The sequence below is a fragment of the Lagopus leucura genome, unplaced genomic scaffold (assembly GCF_019238085.1).
Source record: "Lagopus leucura isolate 7727_CA_CO unplaced genomic scaffold, USGS_WTPT01 Super-Scaffold_100027, whole genome shotgun sequence".
NCBI lineage: Eukaryota > Metazoa > Chordata > Aves > Galliformes > Phasianidae > Lagopus > Lagopus leucura.
This window is the reverse complement of record NW_024962278.1, coordinates 2,927,224-2,944,305: the sequence shown is the minus strand read 5'-3', so window position 1 is coordinate 2,944,305 and position 17,082 is coordinate 2,927,224. Positions and strand designations below refer to the sequence as shown.

At 40.8% G+C, this 17,082-nt stretch overlaps 1 protein-coding gene across 1 annotated transcript in view; it reads left to right on the top strand.

Annotated features, from left to right (window-relative positions):
* TENM2 (teneurin transmembrane protein 2) overlaps window positions 1-17,082 on the top strand; it is a 614,809-nt gene that overhangs the window by 485,493 nt on the left and 112,234 nt on the right. The window contains exon 8 of the mRNA XM_042880629.1: window positions 10,284-10,406. Coding sequence (XP_042736563.1) covers window positions 10,284-10,406 — 123 coding nt within the window. The remainder of the gene's footprint in view (window positions 1-10,283; window positions 10,407-17,082) is intronic.

Sequence of the window (17,082 nt, the reverse complement as noted above, 5' to 3'; positions counted from 1 at the left end):
AAGTACTATTAAAAAACAGGAGTAGAAGGCCTGACTGTTTCTTTGTATAAGACATCTGTTAAATAAAACGTATATTTTTATTTTTCAAGTATGTTTCTATTCTGGATCAGTGGAATTTCTAACTCCAAATACATTGTAAGCATCAGCTTTGCAAGGCATGCATCAAGTGTAATTCTGCCTAGATGCTAAATATAATCTGTAATTGTATCTTAATTCCAAGATGCAATTTAGGCTATGTTTATAATATATCTTTTGAAGCCCATCATGAAGGAAGCATAAACAGTATGTAGTATTGAATATGAGTGAGAAGCTCGGAGGAGAAGAAATCGCGTTTATTTTTCATCTTTTTTTTTTCATTTATTTTCTCTTTGTAATGAACTTCTACATTCAATAATTATTTTTGTAGTTTTATTTGTATTTTTATTTATTTGTAGTTTTATTATTTTTGTAATTTTTGAGAGTAAAAGCTTACATTTTCTCACTCATCCAATGTTTTACATTCACATGATTCAATTAGGCCGATCTGTATAATTTGTTATACATACAGTTTGCCTGGAGAAACTGCTCTGTCTTGCACTGAGGACAGAAATCTGGCCATTCATAACTACATAGTTCAGTTTCATGTAGTGTATTCTAAAGAGCAGTAAAGGTAAAAAGTATTTTTTTGATCAATATGGGTAACAATCAGAGGTTCAAGGTCTCAGTGCTTTGGAAGAGTGAGATGAGCAGAGCCTCACCCAGCATGTTGATAGAGATGCAGCTGCAGTTTTGAAAGGCGAACATAGTGCAGCAAATGTTTGAGATGATACTGCTTAGAACTACAGTTAGTATTAAAAGTAAAGTTGCAATTCCAGGTGTATAGTGTAATTCTTGTAAACCTGTGTGTCAGTGCTTTAAGAGGGCGTGTTGATGTCTACATTCCTTGAAGCTGCAGTTTCAGATCTCAGCTAGGTTCTTCCTTCTGGAAAAGAATAGAGTACTTCATTCGTGATAATGGTGCCTTTTAGGTGTGAAATTAAAACTGAATTCAGTTTGCTTTGTGTTAACATTAAATGCTCACAGTTGCTCTGAGACATTAGAGTTTCTATTGTGTTTTTGTCAACAGTATCCCTTTCTGCTGCTGTAAGCCTTTTTCAGCAGCGGCGGTGTTTTGGCAGTGCTGGCGGTGAGGATCTTCTGCAACGTGATTTGGGACCTTTCAGGCTGAAAGATACTGTGCTAATTAATCCAAATATAAGCACCTTTCTGATTAGTTACAATCACCTAGTTCAGATGCAAGACCAAAAAGGCTGCAGCCTTGGCTCTTTAAATTGCCATAAGGAGTGAGTTCATTTTATATATTCTGAGGAACTGATTAATCTTGTGCCAGTTTTCTATGCTCTCTACAATCTAAGGGCTGTCATGAGAATAAATGAATAGTGCACTGCATTCTGCCTCCCTTTAAGGTCTTTGTTGTGAGATTCCAGATTGTAAAGGTAGCATGCAATACTGCTATCCTTCTTGTGACAAAAAAGAAGTCTCTCAGAAAGTGGCACAAAATCAAAACATTTCAGTTTTCAGGACCAAAAAGAGAAAAGTTAAAAAGTATAAAATAAGAGTTCTTTGTCAGTCCCGGGCAGAACAGTGCCTGGGGAACTGAGAGCAATCCAAGGTAGCACTGCTGTTCCTGCAGTCGGAGGCTCTGTCGTTATCCTTGGAACTGAGGATGGGGAGCCATACCTGCTCCCCACTGCCATCCCCAAAAGTAACAGCAAGTGTGTGTAAGCTTTTCAAGTATTTTGGAAGTGGAAAGGCTGAAGTTGGATATAGAGGAATGAACTTTCAAAGCATTGCATGGCAGATAAGCAGACAAATCACATTACCACTAATGGGATTTGTGGGCATATCTTTCATGCTGTGCTTTGAAAATTCATTCCTTTCAATTTACTGACGTACATGAGGAAAGAAATCAGTTAGCTTGGAGGGAGTGTGTGAACAATTTAAATTTTAAAAAAAGAAAAAGGTTTTTTTGGGTCCCCCCATTTCTTCCCTATGAACACAGTGACAATCAAACATCTCATGGCTCTCCTTCCATCTCCTGTTTCATTTTCAGCAACGTTTATTCAAATGAAAGCAATTAGTAAATCTCAGCAGAAGTTTGGCCTATTGTAACAATGCACCCATTCATCGATTTTATTTTATTTATTTATTTTATGGTATTTCTATAGAATGCTTCTGGGGCTAGAAATGCCTCATAAAGCAAGAGCCCTGTCCTAAACAATTTATTATCTAGAAGAGTTTACATGCTGAGGGTGAAATTATGCCTGAGGAACACTTTCCTATCCGTAAGATTGTTGAAGTCAACTTTCCACTGTGCTTTCAGAAAGGCTCTGTATCCCTGTGTCACCCCGGTGAGCAAACAGAGCGTGCCTGACATCTCTGCCACGAAGGGGAGCTCTGTGCTGCCCTTGTGCTCAGCAAGCACTGGCACTGCAGAGTGCAGAGGCAGAAATAAGACTCTGCCTCAGTTTCCTTCTGCTTATGTCCTGGAAAGCAAGGCATCAAAATTCAAGTTTTACTGTAACGACATTTATTCGACCACTGTTATGTAGGGGAAGATAGTGGTGTATTCTCTCAGCAGCTGCAGAAAGGCAAGTAGAACATGCAGCCTGGTATGTGTTACCTATGTTGTTTCATAAGCCTGCTGGGTAAGTAAGTATTCCTCAAGATATTCCTAGTAGTACATAAAGACAGATTGTGCTTCTCTTGGAAAGTTAGAAGAAATTCAAGATTATGGTAATTATTTAAGTAAAACTACTGAAGAGGTCAGACACAGTTAAGTATAGAAAATAGAAATGCAGATGAACAACAATATCAGTTTAACTCAACAGATGGAGAAATTAAACAAACAAAAAAAAAAAAGATATAGAAATAAGCAGCAGTGTAGTTAGTGAAGTTCTCTATTTCTTAAAACTGTAAATTAAAAAAAAAGAAAACCAATACTAAGAAGTAAGATATTATGTTCAACATTATATAGAATAAATAAGACAAAAAAATTGGTTCTTTGTTGGGCTCTCTAGCCATAATGCAGAAATGCCTATTGTTTTGTTGGAAATAGTGAGAGCCGTGACTTCTAAACTTGTGCATTTTGGTAGTGCTTTAAATGGAATTCCCAAATGTAATTTTAATTCAAAATTATTAAGAACATACAGTGCATACCAAATAGCATAGTGATGATTAACATGATTTACTGAGAATTCATGGCTTTGGAAACGAACCGTCCATTTGTTGTTGAACCTAGTGGTCATGGTCAATAAGCCATACTTTTATTATAAATTCTACAATAATAATATTAAAACTAGATCAAGTGATCTGTCTTTGAAACAGTATTTTAACTTTTGCTGCAAACAACTGTATGCTCACAAGTAGAGGAGACAATGATCAGTACATCCAAATATTGTACACGACATCTGTAGGATCGTTAGTAGTAGAACTGGCAGTCTAGAGACTTTTTTAACCTTAGATGTCTTATAAAACGTTACAGATGAAGTCTCATCTCTTGTGCTTTTGAAATCTCCAGCAAGATATTTTAAAAAATACTTCCCTTGTAATGATAGCTTTTCTTTGCTCTTAATTAAACAGGGTATTTACTGTTGTGCTGGTGAATAACTACACAAGGTTGAGATGTGCAAAGTGAAAAACAAGCTTTGTTTGCCATTTCATACACTGCACTCCCAGCTCATTTAGATGTACTGAAGCTTATGCCCTAGGGTACCTAAAAATCACACTGCTTCTAGGAAATGCTTTGTGGCATAAAAATTCAAAGGTTTGCCTGTGATGTGCTGATCTAAACATCACTTGGTGTGTCTGGGCTGGTGGATGGGTAGAGGATGTGCTGTGGTACAGTGTAGGGGATAAAAATACATCAAACGTGTCAAGGAACTTGGGGACACGTAGATACACCAAGGAGTGATGTATATGTGTAGGAACAGCTGTGTCAGGTCAGATAAAAGTCAAATAAGCTCATAACTTATTGCCAGCATCCAAATGTGGATGTCTTGTATGAACAAGCAGAGCAGGTATGTACTTTTCCCCACTGATGTTCCAACCTCTGGTTTTGGGTTGTCTCTAAGAAGCAGTCAGGTGTCATGGCAATATTCCTTACTTTGTTCACTTTTCCCATATGATTCGATGTTTGATGCTCTCTTTTTTGACTTACTTGAATGCTGAATTGAAATTTGCAGAGAACTTTATCATTTAGCTCAAACTTTCTCTGTCTGAAAACAGTCAGCTCAGAGACCATTATTTTATACTCGGAGACCATTAAGTAATGGAATACCTAATGGATATACATGGAGCTAAGGCTACTCTTCTCCAGTATGTTTTATTTTATCTTAATCTTGAATGTTGTCTGCCACTTGACTGTGCAGTCACTCAGTTGCATTACATGCTTATGCAGTTCTTGCTCTCCCTGAGCCACATCAGCAGCAGACTTGTCCCCACCCTGCATGGCCTGGTTTTCATTTGGAACCCCACCTTAGCTCAGTTTTTTTTTAAATACTATTTTAAATGTCATGTAGATAACGTAAGAAAGAAGACACTTGTCCACCCAGCAGTCCGTGTGCCTTTGTTTTGCCTTTAGAAGGTGGTTTGGGAACACAGTAGCATCTACGGAGCTCTCTCAGAGATCCTTACGAGTACTCCAGCATCTGTGCTCCAAGCACACTGGGTGTCTCGCAGTGTGGTGTTTATTTGTCTTCTGCTTGCCTAAGAAGACCCAATGTGGCATCAACATAGTTTGTGTAGGCATCAAGCACATTTCTTTCATTGGTAATTCACATGCAACTATCACGCGCTCGCTTTTGATTTTTTTTTTTCAGCAGAGTGCAATGGAATCAAAACCATTCTATTTCCTGAGAGTAAGTTATTTCATTATGAAAGTTTAGAAGATTGTCAAGGAGCAGGGAAGAACTGAAAGTTCTGGCAGCTAGTCCTGAAATTTAGGAAACGCATTACTGTGTATGTAGCAAAGAGAAATGGTAACTCGTTCACATGTGTTCATTTTAAAACTGCTCTCTTTGAATAGTGAAGTCTCACATTCTGCAGTAATGGTTTTCCAAACACTTTATCATATGTTAAACCTGAGGAACCACAGTTTACAACTTTCTGTGGACGTTGTCCCATTCTGCCAGTAGCAGAATACAAAGGAGCCTTTGTGTAATTGCAAGTCCAGGTCCTGAGGTCCAGCAGCTTTCCTTCAGACAGCTGTCATCTATTAATACAAGAAGCCATACAGCCTGCCCATTGTAGCTGCATACTGACAGTGCTTGTATTCCTCTGCTGCACATGCAGACAAAGACTGGCCAACAAAATTACCTGGGGAAAGGTAAAAAAAAAAAAAAAAAAAGCCTCTGCAAAACAGCCAAGACTTATTGAAGAATTTTTCAGGCACATGTTGTCAAATCCCTTTGTGGGAAAAGACTTTTACTGTCTGCAATGCAGACATACTGCATACATGAACACTTGCAGAATTGCACATCTGATGAAGGCTAGCTGTTCCACATGTTCAATTTCTAATAATTAGAAGATGCTACCAAAATATGGCTCTCAATTGAAACTTAATTTAGCAAGATCTGGTTGTGTGTGTGTGTGTGTTAACATGAATTGTCAAGAGCTAGGGAAGGCTCCTTACCTTTGTCATTACACCCACCCAATAATTCCTGCTCCCCAGCTAGAGAGCATCAGTTAGAGCCAAGCACAGTGTACCCAGGCATTGTGAAAGTTTTTCATGGGCAGTTCCTTCAGACTCCTGCCATTCCTGTGCAGGACGCCTCTGCAGGAGAGGCTCCTAACTGCGTTGTATCATAATTCCCACTGTAATAGGGGCACATGATCACAAGGGATCATGGTTTAATTTTTATTTTTTTTTTTATTTCTTGGGATACATTTATTCTTGCCAAGTCATTCAGGTCATCCATCTTTATGTTCACAGAGGAATCAAATGCTGTTTTTTCACCTCATACAACTATATGGGCGGTATGTTGTTTTAATTATCTATTATATTTATACAAAAATCTATCTGCACATCCACTTTTAATTTATATAGTCAGTATAGTGTTTTAATGCATCATAACATAATAAAAAATGCACATGCAGAAATTTTTTAAACATACGCGCTATAGAATTACATGTTGCTAAGATTTATTAGGAACCTTTGGTTTCATCTTGTCCATGATTCATTAGGCCTGATTTGGAAATCATACTTTTGTCACTCAAAATTGATTATACCAGAATAACAAGTTCATTTCATAACTGATCAGAAAGGAAATTCTTTCTAGAGTGTCCACTGCCCTATGATAGACTAGCCTGCAAAAAGCAAATGTGTCTGTTTTCTAATATTTTTGATGCAGACCACTTTATTTTTCACATGAAAAAAGATGAAGCTGCTGAAATTAATAGAATACTGTGTTTAGATACATCCTGACGAAGTGAGATCATAGTTTGGGAGGTTCATGGGGTAAAGTACATAAGGGGAAGTGCTTTGCAGTGGTTTAGTATGCATGGCAACTTGGAAAGTTAGTATTTAGAAACACTCATTATTCTGGACACATTTATAATCTTCCCAACTTTCTGAGTTGCTCCAGGAATACTGAATTTCCTGATAAAGCAGTGATGTGTATCTCCCAGTCCTTAACTGGGAAGATGCACTAGGAGTGGGAAACGTGATGATCGTTCATCTGTGTATTCCTCCTTTTAAGGAGTGCCGTAGAGGGAAGGTCTAAGTGCAAAAATTGATTCTGTCGTGTTGGCAGGCTCTCAGTTATAGTGCTTCAGTGAATGAAAAGACCAAAGGTCTCCCATTTTAGAAAAGTGTGTGCCAAGGGAGGACAGAGAGCTTTCCTAGCTTGGAAAATGTTGTCCATTAGACTGAGCTCTGACTGGTGTGAAAACTGGGGCTATGGCCACAAAGTGGGATTGAACTAAAGAAGAGTCTTAGAGAACATTCAAGAAAGTTTTGTATGCCAATTTTCTCCTTTGTCTGGGGACCTGCATGCCTTTGGGGGTTTCTTAAAATAAGGTGTGATTCATTCTGGTAACCTCTACCATATGCAAGTTAGATTGATACTTGACAGCTGTACCACCTTTAGTGCTAAACTAGCTCTTTGCTTTTGTTCTTGATGGACGTACAGCTTTAGCTTCCAGTTTTATGTGTTTTCACCGTGTGTGCATGTCTCATTGTGGTATGGTTGGTTTTTTGTGTTTGTTTTTTTTTGGTGCATTTTGTTTTTTTTTACCTAAATTTCAATGGTTTCATTTCATGTGTTGCTGTAGTCTCATTGTTAGAGAATATAAATGTACAATTCAGTCTCCTCAGTTGCTTATGTTAGTGTTAAATGAGCCAGATAAACTGTGACAAGCTCAATGTTTGAAATTCAAAGCCAGAACGTGGAGAATGTGCTTAAATGCTGAGGAGGAAAGCAAACAAACACAATTAAATACCTATAAAACATACAGAACTATAATTTATAAATGTATCATATGCATAATATGAAATGGCACTTTTTCTGAAGGGTTAATCTGTAAACCATATGTGGAGCTCAGGAACTGTGTCTGAGTAAGTGGGCTGGTGTGGAAGAGCAGTGCTCCCTCCCCTTGGTGTCCGTGAGGCCATGGCTATGGGCACCAGGCAGCCCCCAGTGCCAGGTCTCCAGTCTGTCTCAGCATATGGGTCTGGCTGCGTGTCCCAGCTCAGCTGGCTGCTGGACAGATAGCCACAGGAGAGAGAAAGCGTGGTCAGAACCCGACCAGAGTGTGGGAAAGGAGGCAGTCATGGCATCACAGGTTGTTCAGCTGTTTGAAACAGCAGACACATAGAAAAACCAACAACAGAAATAAGCAGAGAAGGGACAAAAATTCTCAAGGCCAAATTTTTTGTCTGATACGCACACACTCAACTTCTGAGTGGATCCCAGTATTTCTTATTTAATGGGCTTCTGCTTATTGCTTTGCTGGAGGCTTTTTTTTTTTTTTTTTATTAACAGAACAAAAGGTTAATCATATAAATTCCCCATCTCGTGTCATGCTGAAGCAGGAGGGAATAGGTATCTCCTTGTTCTCACTGCTTAGCTGCTATTCAGGCTTGCTATGCGCAGTACAAACACAGAGCTCTCCCTGCAGGCCCCCATGACATACTTTTCACACTGTGCTCTTGGTGGAAGATGAACGCTCCTCACATTTATGATTCCGCTTCTCTTACTGGAAGGATGGGGATCGAGCAATGGCTACATGAGCTGTGCAGGAGATCCTCATCTTTGGCTCTGCAGGGAGCTGCAGCAGATGCGCGAACCCCTGCCCCATTAAGAAGGAGCTGTAATTGCACCTACCTCGTGTGTTTGTGATTAAAACACTGAGCGGTGCAGTCACTAATGAAATCATGGCAAACTTGGAAGCAGATGGATCAAGGTTTTCCTTAATATCTTTTTTAATTCGTTGTATAAATCTACCTGGTAATTATGAGTTAGCAACTATAATTCTCTTGGACAGGCTATTAGTTATGATTTCTTTATCTCTTTGTTGTAAAGAGTGGTTCATACTTGAAGCAACAGAATTTCACCTCCTCACATGACCTACATTTATGGTTAAACCTGCAATAAAGAAATAATTGCAACTTTGAATAGAGGATAAAACACCAAAGTCTAATTCTCCTAGCACTAGTTTTCATTCTGGGAATCCGCAATGCCCTTTGCTTAGGATAGAGGGGCAGCAGGACGCCTGGTGGCAGCAGGCTAGGGCCCAGCCCTGTGCTGCCATGCAGTGTCTGCCCTCAGCGGGGCCAGGCAGCAATCTGCCTGTTATGCGAGCTTTGCCGTGCGTAAAAGAAAATCATTTGCTTGAGATTAGGCTGATAAGCTCTTTAAAAACGTTTGTTTTGGCAAAGCGAAAAAAGTTGTAGTTGAATAAAACATTTCATCCGATACAGCTTTTTCGTTAACTTTCCAGGACTTGTTGCTCAGCTAAGCATCATTTCAGGCTATTTTTCTTCATTTGTAAGAATACATGTATGGATCAGTCCCATTCCCATGGATCCGTGTGTTCCGAGGCGATGTGTCCGATGGTGTCTCAAGAGCTACAAACCACAGCTCTGCAGGAACTGCTTTGCCCTGACACTTGAAGCAGCAGCAGTTGGCAGTTGCCACTCCTGTCCGCACCACAGCACTGGCACGTGGCACGTTACCTCACGTGGGTCTGACGCTGCAGGAGGGAACACTGATGGTGCCCATCATTGTAATGCCAGTGTTCTCTGCCAGCTGACAGCGCATCCCCTCAAACACCACTGTAGCACATAACTCAAAAAACTGAGTTCTGGGTGGGGGAAGTGAGCGAGCGAGCAGGATGAAGCACACAAAAGTGAACAGAAACTGCACAGTGGCCTTTTCAGTCCACCACCTCTACTCTGCATTGGGAGGATGTCACAGGGATAATATGATGGAAGTATGGAGATGTATTCAGGTAGCTTCTGTTTATACAAAGCGAAGATGCACATAAATCCACAGCTGAGTGATTCAGACCTGTCAAGTCTCATGCATTATGCACAGGAGTTATTCAATTAGCCCCTGCCACTGTGCCTATAGCTCACGCTGTTGTGAAGGCACTGCAGCAGCCCTTCTCCCACTCCAGAATCCTCAGCGCCGGCCGTTGCCGCGCGGCTTCCGCTGTTCGTGCGGGGCCGGGTGCGGTGCGGGGCCGCGATGCCCGCGATGCTGGGCGCGGCGCAGGCAGCGGAGCTCCTCGCGCTCGGTTGGAGGTTTGGCAGAGCCGGGTTTGTCGGTGAAGCGTAACCCGCAAAATTAAGACAGAAACTAGTAAACGTGTCGATACGTTGTAATAAACGTGAAATAACTGCACGCTATTATACGCGCAGCTATAGGTAATTTTACCATCAGTGAAGACATTATCACACACGATAGAAACGTGGGGCAGCACCGAATCTCCGAGAGCGGCTCCGCCTGCGGCGCTGTGCTGTCCCAGCGCCTGCCAGGGTTTGAACTGATCCGCTAGCCGATAAAGAAATGAACGGAACAGATTGATGGGAGTCATCGGGTTTTTCTTTGTGTTTCGATTTTTGTTGTTGTTGCCCGTTGTGTTGTTTTGCTTTTTAGCACACTGCCGTTCCTCCGGGACGAGCTGCCGTAGCGTTTCCCAAAAAGCCGTTTAATTGAAATCAGCTGTATCTCCTCCCCCCTTCCCCCCTTCTCCCCGTCCGCGTGCAGCGGCCTCACTGCTCCGCTTTGTGTCTCCGGCAGCGATGCACCTCCTGGGGCTGAACTGGCAGCTGCAGCCCGCGGACGGACACACCTTCAGCAACGGGCTGCGGCCGGGCGCGGCGGGCGCGGAGGACGGAGCGGCGGCGCCACCTGCAGGCAGAGGTGAGCTGCGGGGCCTCGGCCTGCGGGCGCGCGCCCCGGCCGTGCAGCGCTTGGCGAGCCCCGGCCCGTGCTGCTGCGGCGCGTGGCGCGCCGCACGTTGCTGTTATTCCTTTGCTTGAAGGAAAACCGCGTGCCGTAGAGAATGAAGAGCGAGGGCAGCGAGGAGGAAATGTCTGGAACCAGAAACGCTTTCTTAGTCTATGAAGGCATACGTTAAAAAAAAAGAGAGAAATTACGTTATCGCAAAGAGGCTTTTAAACTTTTAAATTGAATGCTTTCTAATGATGATGAGGTTCAGGTGTTTGCTATGTAGCACTGCGGCTTTCCCTGGCTTCTACCAGAAGAGCAGCAGTAAGGCAGAACGTGGCCTTCCAGCTCCAGGTGCCATGGAGTGGTGTGCAGCAGGGTGAGAGCGCTCCATGCTGATCTGCAGCACAGCTTTGTTTGGAGCTGAGCATCGCTTTGTTCAGTACCCACAGCCCACGCCATGCCTGCTGCTCCCCGAAACAAGCCTTAAGCTAGCAAGTGTTAACGCAGGGCATGTGCATGGGATGGATGGACAAATCTCAGCCAAAGTGGTGTTGGGAGCAAAGCTGAGTTCAGTTCTTCGGCATGCCGAGCCGTTTACAAATTGAAGTTTTGCTGCACCTCTGCTTCTTTATGTTTTCTTGTGGAGGCAGCAGCTTTGGCTTCCTCCTTTTGTTGGATGCAGCGTCCTTGTTGTGGCAAGACAACTGTAGGTTTTCAGACAGCAGCTTGTTGGCTTGGCTTCCATCTCCTACTGTAGGCCACGCAGTGGATGAACAGCACATCCCTAAGTACCTGGCAGAATGTTTGTATTACTGCTGAACTCTTTCCAGATTGCACACAGGTGAGAGACCCTATGGTTTGAGGCAGGAACCTGGAGAGCCTAGGACCTCAATTATGGTCACTTAGCAGACAACTGCAGTGTTTAACACATTTCCAAATTCCCTCCCCTGCAGCTTTTTGTTGCCATCTCTGTGCAAATGTAGGGCAGCAGAATTGTTGAATTTGAATGTTCTCATCTGCCTGGGGCACTGCAGTGCAAATTCTGGCAGTGCATCCCAACCCTACTCTAATTAGCATTGCACATTTCAAGAGGCAGAGATGCCGGCTGTTGGGGATTGGTAGCCTCCTGTGGAGGAGACAGGAGGCAGCGCTGCTAGTTATGTCTTTAAATTGCTGCAGTTGGACTTCTTCAGAGTGTGTTGGAAAAGTTTTCTTCTGACATTTTGTAGAAGGTTCCTGAAATGTTGATAATTTTGTAGGAGGAAGGAGAAAATGTTTAGGTAAGTCATCTTCCACAGAGGAGTAATGGGAATGACAGGCTTGGGTGAGCACAAGGAATATCTGAAACAGACATTCTTGCAGCAGGGAAGAGTGAAAAGTTTTTCTACCTCACCATTCATTCTATTATGTTCAAGTTAATATTGCTACCCCAGCAGTTTTTAGGAAAGCCTCTGACAGCTTTTAACACAACAACCATTTTCAGGACTCTGGCTGTGGAGAGTGACCTTTTTATAATTGACACAGCTCAGGATGAAGCCATTCTTTTCAAAACATGGCTCTCCCAAAGAAACCTTTAACCCCTAGTCTGAAAACAGCCACTTAAACACAAGCTGTGCCTACTCAGCAAGTAAGGCATTTTAAAGAAGAGCAATTCAGACGGGGAAAAAGAGGCAGATACTTCAATTTGATCTGCTTGTTCCTTATTAAGAGACTGAATTTAGGTAAGACATAATAAAAATGCAATTTAAGGGAAACTTGAATTACATTATTACCACATTTTCTTATCAGAATGAAAACAAAATTCACTATTAAGAAAACACAATTGGACATTTTTTGTAATTGCACACTATGTATCGCTGGTGCTGGGGTTGTCTGAAAGGAACAAGCAAATGCAATGGGCAGAAAAGTCCTCAGTGCTGCTGTAAAACCACAGGGGAAGTCCACCATGCTCTGGCTGCAGGGCAGCCCCGGATGACTTCCTTTGCCTTTAGGCTCTCATACCTGTGCTGAACTCCAGATTTAGATTAATCGTCAAATTGAGGAGATTTTAGCTTCCTAACAAGTGGTAAGGCAGTAGTCCTTCATAGTGCATTAAAAAACAGAAGTTGGGGCTGCCTTGGAGTCATGGAATTGCTACAGGAATGGGATAGATGTTATGAAAAAAAATCTGAGAGTGAAGCCTGTTGGTCTGTTACTATTACAGAAGGATAATGTTAGAATTTTGGTGTAATCAATCTAGAAGAGGAAAAAAGGAAAAAAAGAGTGTTTGGGAATAATCATTTCTTCACCAACAGGTGAACTAAGTGACCTTACAGTGCTTTCATTTGCCTGGATTCTGTTAGTCTGTGCTATGAGTATATTCCAAATTTAAAATTATATAGCAGGCTGGACACATTTCCTGACAGTATGTGCAGTTTCCTTTCTAATTGACAGAATGTACTATAAAAGTCAACTTTAATCATTTCAGAGTGCACCTAAGATAAGTGTAATTCATGTGGAATTATCCGAAGTAGCTCCAGCTGCAATCCCAACTGCAGTATACTTTAGAGATTTTTTTTCTGTCATTTGATATATTGTCTTTGGTGTTCTCACAAATTCATCAGATTTTATATAACTTAAAACCAAAAATCAAGAATTTCTTTATTGTTTTTATACTTTATGATTTGCTAAGTTAAGGTTCCATACAGCTGAAAAACAAAGTACAAGATGGACCCTAGAAATGAGCATTTTAAAAGATACCAAAGGCAATTATAGGCAAGGAAAGATCAGTTTGGTTACTATATATCTGTTCACTAATTGGAAAAAGCAGATTTGCATGTAAGTTCTGATAGTCAGATATTCCTGGGTTTGGGTGTTTTTGAACCAACCAGCTTCATCCAGGTTCATCTCAGTTAGTGAGGTACTTTAGTAAGTCCACCAAGGCATGTGGGTTTCAAAAATAGTGTTACCACCAATGAAGAATACTTACTTCCAGTTATCAGGTTCAGTGCATACAGTGGCAACAACAAAATGAATAAATGTAAGTCTTCTGTTAAATTTTACATTGTCCTCTGCTCTGAACTTACGTCCTTGAGATGGATGCTTAAAACCTGTCAGATCTAATGAGACAAAAAACGGAATTCTACTAATTTAGCAGAAATTTGCTTTGCATTGGTATGGAAAACTGAAGTCTGCAGTCATTGTGAAGCTGTGTAGCTTGTCTTCATCTCTCTCCATGTTATGATGAGAAAGAGTTGAAAGGTTTGCATACAGCAGTGTTTTTTCAACATTTAAAATATTTTATTATCAGAGCAGCAAACAAGCAGCATTAAAGAAATTATAAATACTCTACATTTACATATTGCTGGGGATTCAAGTGAAATAAGTTGGTCCCTGACCTGAGTGCTGGGAACAATGACTCTGAAAATGGCACAGTCATCAGAAAGTATCAGGACTGGGGGCCACGTGGAGGGACTTCATTGTCATGTTGCAGAAAATTAGAAGATTTAAGAAAACAAAACAAAACAGACTTCAAAGCTCATTAGCAATGTAAACTGCATGCATCTTTGGGTTCCAACTGTTTCCTTTTAGACGCTTTGAACAGATGATCAAAACGTAATAACAGTCAATGTATTTTAAATGTCACTTCCGTTATCTTCATTCAGTTTAATTAAGACATGCTGTCATTTTCCAGGTGGATTAATCTTACCAAATACTTACGTGGCTAATGTAACTTAGAACTTAATTAACTTGTTAGTGAGCAGGAATAATAATGTGGACCCTATGAAGGGTGGCAGATGTGGTCTTCTGAAAATACACCAGTCTCCAAGGCTGCCAGAGCATAAGCAAAGTGTATGACTAAGTTCAGCAGAGCAGAAGAGGAATTCTTTCTACTTGCTGTGATCGTGTTGATGATGATGGTATGAGTTGCTATGTTCAGAGTTGCTTGGTGAGCTGTATTATACACCATCAGAGATGACTGTTGCAGTGATGCAGGAATACATGCCAATGTGTTCTTTGCTTAACGCTGGGAACTAACAGCTCTTCATTTCATTTCAGTTATAATTTGCTTTTGATTCTGAAAACAACAAATCTTGCGAAGCTGTGCCCATGGGAATGTGAAAATGCGCCTACATTTCTGGATGTATCAGAGTAGCAGAGAGACGTTTCTTAATTCCACCCGCAGGGCCAGATTGCTTGGCTGCAGCTGAGGCAGAGCAGTGGTCTTAAGCAGATGGTTCCTTTGCAGAATTTCTTTCAGCACAATAGAAATATGCAATCCTGGCCAACAGTCCCGGTGCTGATTTTGTTTCAGATGCTGTTTTGCTGGACTCCTGGAAGCTCATACAAATTCAGGAGCTTCCTTCCTCTTCACTAAATAGAGCTCGTTATTACCTCAGCATCTTCAGCGTAACCGAAGTTCAAGAAGTGTCATAGCAGCTTCTGCAGACAAACCCTCATTTCCTGGCCTCTTACATTATTGTAGTTCTGGGAATTTGTTTTGCACCAGCGGTCAATCTGTTTTACCTGTTTTTCACTTGGGTCCTAGGTATTAGCAGTAGGTAATTTTGGAGTGTAAGTTCACAGGAGAATTAATAAGTGAGATAGTAATGCATAATACTGATTGATTTATTTTTTCAATTCTGAATTAATAAGAAATGCCTGGTCATATGAATAACTAACTTACGTGGAGAAAAATGTCCATCATTAAAAAGTTGTTAATTATCATCATTTGTTCTTTTTTTTTTTTTTTTAGCAGAAAATCAGCGGAATACTTTTTTGAATGCTTACATATATTTATTTTCTTTATTGAGTGATTACACAGTGATACCATACAGCTCATTGGAATTCTGAGTCAACTGTAAAAATCTCTAGTGATACAAAAGCAGAAAGATGAGTTAGATTTAAAGATAAGGAAAGCTTTATCTGAAGTGGAGAGGTACCGGGAGAGCAGCGAAGGAGAAAGCTCTTTAACCATCGTGGTGATATTTGTTCCTTGTAATTAATTTGAGATTATCCAGATTGTTCTGGCAGTTTTTTATGGATGTGTTGGAATGGTTATTTTGCCAGATATTTTTCAAACATATTTTCAAGACACATTTTGCAGCCATCTCTGTTACAAAGGCACACAATCAAAGGACTGAAGTAATTGCTATTTAAACGTGATGTCTGTAGCAGGACGCTGGCAGTAGCCAGATTTAATTTTGACTGTTTTAAATTTTGACCCTGATGTGGCAGAGCAGCCTATAAACCCCAAATTTTCTCGTCTCAGCGTAGGTGCAGTTCTGCTGCATCACTGACACTGCTTGACGTAATTTAAATTAAAGGCTGGATGGGCATGTCGTATCAGCTGCCACCTTGAGGCTGACCTCCAGCTCAAAGATGAGGCCAACTGACAAGTGGGGGAGTTTGCCTTGCTGTTGTCGTGTATCGCCTGTCTGATAGCTTCAAAGGCAAACATACTGGAGCTCTAAAACAGTCTTTTCAGATGTATATGCCAAAATAGTAATTCGACTGGGTAAATAACACAGCAGTTTAAATGAATAAGTGTTATTTAGTTGATAAATATATGTTTGACTGAGAGATTGAAATGACTCCCCTGGGTAAGGAGAAGAAGTACGCTTTTAAAACTCTCTTTTTGCTGATGTTTATAGGGAGGAAATCACAGGGGAAAAAATCAAGTATCCATAGACTTACGGAATAAACAAAACTCTAAGACAGCCACCCACAGCAGAGAGAATGATTTGGGGGTTTATTTGCTCATGATAATGTGAGTTGTTTGGTTTGGTCTTTCTTCTCAAATTTGTCAGTCTGTCACATCTGTAACTTCACTTAACTGCAGTTTATGTTCTTTGAACTTGATCTGCAGTGGTCCATCAAAATGGAAAAGCTTCTAAAAATAGCTGGAGGGAGTGAATCAGGTGGAAAGATGCATGCTCTGCATTAGGAGGTGAAGACTGAAGGAAGCTATAAAAGAGGTTTACTTTAAGAGTCTCTAGAGACAAAGTTTTTAAGTGAAGCTGTTAGCGCCGCAAAGCTGCTGTAAATGTAAAGCTAGGATGACGGTGTTCTGCTTCTGGAGTTTTAAAGAAATGAACTGAAGTCAGTTGGCTAAGATCTGGTTCAGTGGCCATGTGTACTTTGCGTTTCCTTCCTTTATTTCTAATTTGAGGTGTAAGGAACATGATGCAGCCAATGGCGAGAGCCTTCCTATGCTGTTTTTTATGTGACCGAATTATTGTTGAAAGGGAGTTTTTAATAGATGATGATTAATATTTGCTTTACAAGTATTGATCTTAGAGTGTCATAATGATGACCAGCTCAGTGCACTGGCTGTGACAAAGCAAGAAGTCCTGCCAAAATGTTTATGTCCTTTTTGTGTTTTGTAACAATGGGAGAACAATTCAGCAGGAATTTATGAAAATACATTCAATAATGCATTCTCACTAGAGCTATGCTTGCTTGCTGGACTTAAACCTTCCCTACAAATTAGTTGAAAATATTTTGACATGACTCCAAACATTTGTAAGTCTTACAACTTCAGCATTATAACCGAGAGCCATAAAAACAGGAATTCTTGCATTAAATTCTTAAAATTAAAAATAAGGGTCTCTCTTTCACCATGCCAGACAGAAGGCAGCAGCTAAATTTCACATACGTATGGCAT